Source organism: Daucus carota, chromosome 6 (genome assembly GCF_001625215.2).
Source record: "Daucus carota subsp. sativus chromosome 6, DH1 v3.0, whole genome shotgun sequence".
Taxonomy (NCBI): Eukaryota; Viridiplantae; Streptophyta; class Magnoliopsida; order Apiales; family Apiaceae; genus Daucus; species Daucus carota.
The window spans coordinates 14,737,399-14,745,560 of NC_030386.2; the positions used below are offsets into that span (position 1 = coordinate 14,737,399).

General features: G+C 35.3%; 1 protein-coding gene across 1 annotated transcript; it reads right to left on the minus strand.

Annotated features, from left to right (window-relative positions):
* Positions 1-1,442: 1,442 nt before the first annotated feature.
* Positions 1,443-4,978, minus strand: LOC108224487 (uncharacterized). The gene is made up of 6 exons (XM_017399128.2): positions 4,368-4,978; positions 3,214-3,325; positions 2,970-3,141; positions 2,687-2,886; positions 2,339-2,483; positions 1,443-1,817 (listed from the first exon to the last, which is right to left on the minus strand). The coding sequence occupies exons 1-5, from the start codon at positions 4,847-4,849 to the stop codon at positions 2,358-2,360; spliced, it is 1,092 nt and encodes a 363-aa protein (XP_017254617.1). The 5' UTR covers positions 4,850-4,978; the 3' UTR covers positions 1,443-1,817; positions 2,339-2,357.
* Positions 4,979-8,162: the final 3,184 nt, after the last annotated feature.

Below are 8,162 nucleotides of genomic sequence, written 5' to 3' on the forward strand. Positions count from 1 at the left end.
AAGGCTTTAGACTTATGTGACCCCCAAAAAAGGGATTTGGAGTTGAGAAAATGAGGCATGGAAGTCGTGAATCACAAGAAAGACACTGCAGATGGGCTCCAATCTGAAAACGCGAGAACAGTTATTTTGGAACAATACCTCCATTCTGGAAAAGTACTTAAAATAAGATGAAGAGAATATTAATTTAATCTGTCTGCTAGTACGGTCGGAAAATTTACGATCTTGTATATGATACATTCATATGGCTAGTTATTAGGAGGGTGTTTGCCCGGGCTTAAAAGCCCCCTTAAAGCCCGGGCTTTAAGCCATCTCTGGCTTTAAGCTGAAAAATGTCAGTTTGTGTAATAAGTAAGAAGCCAATTTAAATTCATAAATAAGTTAGAAGCTGATTTAAAGCCAGAAGTTAGTTTGAGGTACTTTTTTTAGTGGCTAAATTTTTTTGAACTTTTTTTTGATAAAAATTACTCCTAAATTATGAGTTACTCATAAATCACTTTTATTTTTATTATTATATTTTTAATAACTCATAAGTCATTCATAAGCTAAGATTACCCAAAAAGACATTTTAAGCTATCAGCTTATCAGATAAGTCACGTTAAGTCACAAGCCACGTTAAGTCATAAGTCATAAACTCAGCAAACGGGCTCTAGGTGTGTTTGTTTTAAATCACGTTAAGTCACAAGCCACGTTAAGTCATAAGTCATCAACTGGGCAAACGGGGTATAGGTGTGTTTGTTTGAGATAAGTGTGACGTAAAATGTTGATTAACTGTGATTATTTATTATTGAAACTACTGTGATTATTTAATATTAATTGTTCTTAGTTGGTAATGAAACATCCATTAATTATTTCAGCATAATTTCACTTCTGAACTTGTTAATTTCAAAATCTATGTTGATCCAAAATACATGTGTCAGTATTTTTACAATCTAGAATGCTAGTTGGGTGTTGTTCAATTCTCTCTCGTTTTCATCCGTTGCATTCGAAAGAATTATATAAAATATCCAAGTACACTACTGATTTTTAAAATTAAAATATGGAGAAACAAAATCAGCATTTGCGAGCATATTATAGCGGATGAGAAACAAAATATGCAGATGCACCATATTATAGCGGATGAGAGGCTGATCATATCAATGCCTACAACGGCAGCCACTAGTATCAACAATTGCATCTTGCTCCTTTTCTGATTCATATTCTCCTCTAGTTATCATATTAATCAAAGAATAGAACATAATACCAAACTGAAGGCAACAGTTACCTATCGACCACTTTACCTCTGCCCCTTGGATGGTAATACACATCAAATAAACCAAAAAACAAGCATAGCTACATAACCTTGCTGTATCCGCGAAGACACCTGGCTTGAAATGATAGTGCATCGACTATATTGCGCATATCCAGTATAATAAGGGTAAAATAAGAAATTGCAAGTACCCATGGATCATCAAATACTTGCTAATTAGACATTAGTCCCTTCAGTTAAAATCAGAAAACAAGGTCTGCATGATCTAATTACATTTTCATTCTGTTTTACTAAATATCTTAAAAGGGGTTAAAAACTCCAATCAGAACACAATATTAACACCTGAGCTAGCTACACGCTACCCTGTATCAACAGTCAATTCGTCATTGTACTACCTGCCAGCAGACAGCAGGACGACATCCTTATAGTGGAGCCTCTAATGTTCTCCTACTATCTTCAGTGCCAAAAGAAAAGAACTAAAGTAAAATTACAAACAATAATCCTCCGGAAGCCTTTCAACGCCAGCAGTGGAGGTCAGTTACAACACTATGCATCTACATATCCTTTCAACCTGCAACAGATAAAACCATGCCAGATAATTTGACAGCAGAACTTTGGAACATGAGTTTTTCTGGCATATGTACACTATACAATTCAGAGCTACATCTAAAAACACTACAGGGTGGCCCAAGTGCTTAAATTCAACTTCAGCAATGATATGCACACCTGGCTACATTGTTAAGGATAAGGAAATGACTTGGATGTATAGTTTTTGGCTTCTTTTTATGGGTTGATTAGGACCTGCACTTACTAAATACTTGACCAGAGAAGGATAATATAAATCCATGTAACAGAACTTAAGGACGACACCCATTACAAGGAGTTGAATTTTTTCTCATAATGCAATTATGTGAATTGATTGATTTCAATAGAAGCATAGCAGAAACCAATAGTTTAAAAGTAATAATAGTAAGTAGAAAACTGATAAAAAGTGTGGATGCAGGGAAGCTCTACATCTGGATCAATATAAGAATCATGAAGAACAGCGATAAACATCATTAAAAAGTGCATCTGAATCTAGATGATACTGACCAGTTAACGGGATCACATATCATGCTTTCTTGCATAGATGATAGCGTGTTAACATCTCAGGTATACCCAAAGCCGAAATGCTCTCGCATTTAAGGAGCTCTTGAAGCTTCTCATCACACAGTATCACCATTGCATTTGAAGGATCCTAAGATTAAAAAAGGTTAATCTTTAATCTATGTAGTATGTTCTCTCTGTCAAATGTACTTGTTAACTAACAGTTATACAACATCCAGTCCAAAAGGCACAAGATTTTTAAATTCAAGAGGTTATAAAATTATAATGAGTTAATATTTTAATTCAAAAGGTCGTAAACAAGTCCATCTATCAAGACCCTTATCTGTTACCAACCTCAAGCTGGTTGACTTTTATGTATTCCCAAATTTGTCTCAAAGCCTCTGCTTGTGACATCTCCCTTTCATCAGTACCAAAAAAGCTTGCAAGTTCCTCGGATATTATCACAATTGGAACAACATCGGTACATTTAGAATCATCTTTGCTTTCAAGTTCAGCACAGGCCTTCGATTTTTTTGAAACTCGATTTGTCGGCTCTGCAAGCACCGGAGAGTATATTTTTCATTTAACAGGTAAAGTGACCCTTTGATAGAACGGAGAACTAAAAATTGAAACATACTTGTTGGTTCAAGTGGTATGATGTGTTTAGCTAGCAACTTATTCATCTTGAACATGTCAGTACTGTCCGTCTCGAAAACTAAACGCAGCTCATCATTGCAGACTATTTTTCTTTTGTTACTCGGATCTTGAAGGTTATTTTTTCTGATGTATATCCACAGCTGCTTCACAATCTGAATCAAGTACAACAAGTTTAGTAGTAGTAGAAATATGTACCACAGAATATGTGCATTTACAAGGCTAACCTCAGTCCTAGGTAGTGTTGGATGACCAACAATGGGCTGTAGCAAGGGAGAGACCCCACATAGTTTGTTGAGGCCACCAGGTCCACCTCTTTTTCTCTTCACCTTCTGAGCGCTGAAAGAATAGTAAATGTCACCCAAAGCAGTATATAATTAGGAGTGATAAGAAAATAATATAGAAGTCTGTAAAGAAGAGGGGTAAACATTGGAAAAGGTGGGAAATGCAGACTACACATGTGGAGTCTAGTTTCATAAGAATTTTTTAAAGACGTGGTACTTCAAATTAAATTAAGAGTCAACCTGGTGCACAAATCACTGAAATTTTGTTTCATGCATACCGGTCTTTTCGTGACCGTCATATTAATGATTAAATTATAAATAGGCAAATCAAAAGCGTACTAGAATTTTTGTATCATGTTACCACTAATGTAGTAGAAGCTTTTAAGGGAGTTGAAATAAAGGATAAACTATTACCATGTATCTAGAATGACATATGCATGTTAAGAAAGACTTTAAGCGATGTCTGACTTCCTTCTGCCTTCTTAAGACAGCTATGATTATAAGAGTGACGGCACAAAATCATAGCACTTCCTATGATTCTTCCACTAATTACATTGATGTGTGTCAGGCCGGCAGCGCTATACAAATGATTATAGAAGAGAGAGAAGACAAGATGCATAATACACAAGAAACTAGAGAAAGAACCATTCCAACAAGATGACCATCTTCGAGAAACTTCTAAGCAGATCAAAGACCTATAAATTCTAGAATATTCTTAATCACTTCTTCAGTCCAATTTGCTTGTCTGAATATCCATTTTGGTTTGCCCCAAATTGTGGATACTTACCATTCATCTTTTTTCTATACCCTAATTTGATGAGATTAAATTGAGAGTACATTTCATGCAATAAAATAGATGCAAGTTCACGCTTTTTCTGATTGGGACACATAATTATCTGTAAATTTACGAGACTGACTATATAAGAGGGTAAGTTAGTCTAAAAGCTTAAACATTTTTTGGTTGAGCTAGAACCTTCATGTTTTGATAACATGTGTGGAAAATTCAAACAAACAATTCAAATTGTGATGAAGGGAGTAGATAATAGCACAGCAAGAAATAAAATTCTATTCACACAACACGAAAAAAGGAAGCAAACCTCTTTTTAAGAGGCTGAGGTGCAGGCGATCTCGGGACAACACTAGAAGTGCTAGTAGTCGTAGTCGTGGGAGTAGGAGTACCAGCAGCAGCTGCATACGTCTCGAATTGCAGCTGCTGCGACTGCGGGGCCCGAAAGGAAACCTCACTAGAATCCGGCCGAACACCGAAACTTCCGCGGGGAGGAGCAGTGGCAGGGTGGAAAATAGGATGTTGCTGAAGGGCAAAATGGTCTTTCTGAGGCTGCGGGTGGAGTAGTTGTGGCGGAGGGCGAAGGAGATACTGAATGTGGCTGCGAATAAAATCGGTTTTGTGGGAGAGATCAAACCCTAGTTTTGACTCAAGCTGCTGAACGACGTCGTGTAAGGAAGTGTAGGCAGTGAAATTAGGGTTTGCCTCGCGGAGCAGAGTCTCCACGGCGTGTGCTATGTCTTGTTCGGTTACCATTTCCGCCGCCGCAACGCCACCTTGCGCTGCTACCATGTATTACTATTACACTCTCTCTCTCTGTCTCGCTCTCTCCTGTTTATTCTATCCGCCCTCTTTGTCTCTATCTTCCAGCACGGCCTATTCTGCGATTTCACGCCCTTTTTTAAAGAAATGAACAGGGGTGTATTGGATTGGGATTTTAAAGCATTTTATTTCATTCATGAAATCCGAGGGTATTCGATTGAGATTGTTTGAAATCCATTAAAATCTTGAGGTATTCAATTGGGATTTTAAATTATGATACAAAATCCGGTGGTATTCAATTGGGATTGTTTAAAATCCATTAAAATCTGATGGTATTCAATTGGGATCGTTTAAAATCCATTAAAATCTGATGGTATTCAAATGCTGACGGATTTTTTTGGACTTCATAAATTGATGGATTTTGTGGCATTCTTCAGTGTATTTTAAGTTTTTTGAAATCCCATCAAAATACATGGGATTTTGAAGCATTGTGCTTAAATCCCATAAACTCTGTGACATTTTATTTAGAATCCGCACAAAATCAAAATCCCATACAATCCATTAAAATCCATAAACTAAAAACAATCCGTTAAAATCCCAATCGAATACACCCCTCGAAATGTGTTGGGTGTATTTTTTACTCCTTCCGCCAAATTGACCCTCCTTAACTACATATAAAATAATTATTTTTTCTTTATTATTTTAAAAAATAAAGAACATATATTTTAAAACATATCAGATATTTTTAAATTAATCATCAATCAATCAATCAATATATCAATATACTTATATAAAGGAAGAATGGGGCGTGTAGGTGGCGTCTCTCAGATAGCTCCGTTCTATTTTTCTAATTTTCTGAAATTTTTGGATGAAAGATATCAAAAATAAAAACTACCTTTTTTTTGTTTTAGATTAATTGATATGATATATATCTTGACAAAAATTAATCTGATTCTGTTTCAGATTATTTATGAAATATTTTTTTGTTTCAGATTAATTGATATAGTATATATATCTTGACATAAATTAATCTGATTCTGTTTCAGATTATTTATGGAATATAATATCTTGCAAGTATTAATATGATTCTGTTTCAGATTATTTATGGAATATTTTTTTGTTTCAGATTAATTGATATGTGAAAGGCATATGTTTAGCCTATTTGTAATTAAAGAGGTACCAGCTCAACTCTGATAAGAAAGCAAGGTAAATAGCAAGTACTGTTGAAGGAATCCGTACGAAGAACGTCAAGTGATTTATTGAAATTATATGTCTGAAGAATTTCAGGATGCTGTTGCACACCACTGGAAGAAGTTCATTAATATGTTCAAGCCTTAGTGTACAAATAATCTTTTGTAGCACGTCCAGAAGTCCAGAAGATATAAAGTTTTAATACTTTATTAATGAAGAGGAACTACGAAGACAAAGACTCGACGAACAAGCCACATCTCAAATGTTTATTTGATAAAGAATATTTAGTTCAGCTAGATACAGATGAACCAGACAATACATTTGTGTGTCAGCTACTCCGATTAAGTGTTCTGCATCAACTACAAGTGACCGTTCAATCAAGACAAAGATCTACGACGTTCGACAAAGTCAGAAGTCCCTGCTGCTGAAGGAATATAATTTTATAAGTATTTATTTAATTATTTCACTTATCAAAATAATTAAATTAGTTGTATAATTTATTTATTAAATTGATTCAGCTTCGAATTAATTTAATTTATGAATTTATACAATTAATATAATTAAGTGAGTAATTATCTAATATTTATATAATTATTTAACACTGTTTTATATATTTTATAACTCGGTATGACTTTCTTGAAGAATGTCATACCGTGTTATTTATACTGACTTTAGCAGTCGGCATGTCTTTGCTTTAAAAATGTCATACCGTAGTCTTTTGTATGACATTCTGTACATGTCATTCTAATGTCATACCGTGTGAAGGTATATGACATTTTAAATGTCATACCGTGTTAATCCGTATGACATTCTGTTGTGTGTATGACTTGCGTGTGTATGACTTTATTAAGTCATACCGTTAAGGCCATTATGACATTATATGTCATACCGATTGTGTGCACATGGCTTTTGCTGTGTATGTCATGTCTGGTAACCCTTGGAGGCCAAGCAAGAAAGTCATACCGCCCTTGGCAGTATGACTTTGTTTATTTATGTCATTCCTTCTTGTAAGTCTAAATGTAAAGACAACCCTATCTGTTACATAGGGATGATAACTCAACAATAGAACATGACAAGTAAATAACACTACGCCTGCACCGGAATCGGAAGATACGAAGACAAAGGTTGAAGAAGCCATCTACAGTCTTGAAGGAATAAGTTCACTGGAAGAAGTTCATTAATATGTTCATGCCTCAGTGAAGAATAAAGATTGAAGTATTCAAGATTGTGGAAGCAATGAAGATGTTGTCCAAGTACTCGAAAGATTTCAGTGCAACCCCTGAAGCAAGATATTTCTATATATCTTGGTTGGTTATTTATAATCAACAAACTGAAGCATAAACTAACCCGGAACCGACTGATCAATGTTTGCTGACAAAGACGGTACAATGTTTGACTTCAGTGTTAGTCGCTTGTGAACCAGACCAGTGCACTAAGCGTCATCACGTATGAAGTTATGCAGAGTATTTATCAATCGAAGAAATTGATCAAGTTATCAAGTCATCTATTTCAAGTCAAGCCTTCAGAATATCTCCAGAGTCAGCTGATATAGTTCCATGCAACTACTGCTCAACCGTCATATCGGGAAGTGGCCTAATTTATATATGTGTGCACTTATATATTTGTATATGTACAAATATATTTATATATATATGTATATACGTATATTTAATTAAATATAATATATATAATATATATGTATATATGTTTTTAAACATATGTATATGTATATTTATATGTATATATATTTAAATAAATATATGTATGTATATAGTATATGTATTTATATTTTACATAAACATATATATATATATATATATATATATTTAAGTGTATATATATATATATTATATTATGTGCATAAATGATGATGTCACGTGTCTACTTGGAAGCTAGCTATGCAAATCACAAGTTTGCGCCTTAGAGCGTCCAAGTAGCGCCCTAGTTGCGTCTGGAAGTTGCGCTCCTGGAAGTTGCGCCTTAGAGCGCCTGGGAAGCGCCCTTGTTGCGCCTTGAAGTTGCGCCCCTTGAGGTTGCGCCTGTTAGCGCCCAAGTTGCGCCTGGTGTGCGCCCTAGTGATGTCCTGTGAGGGTGTTAGCGCCACTTGCGCCCAAGTTGCGCCCCATTGGTGCCCTATGGATGCTTAAAGCTT

What these genes read in the sequence shown, in the direction of transcription:
- LOC108224487 (XM_017399128.2), bottom strand. Translation starts at nt 4,849, where the DNA reads ATGGTAGCAGCGCAAGGTGGCGTTGCGGCGGCGGAAATGGTAACCGAA. An exon ending in CAACACTACCTAGGACTGAG is followed by an intron (nt 3,142 to 3,213) that starts GTTAGCCTTGTA and finishes TACTTGATTCAG; the next exon opens with ATTGTGAAGCAGCTGTGGAT. An exon ending in TAAAAGTCAACCAGCTTGAG is followed by an intron (nt 2,484 to 2,686) that starts GTTGGTAACAGA and finishes TTTTAATCTTAG; the next exon opens with GATCCTTCAAATGCAATGGT.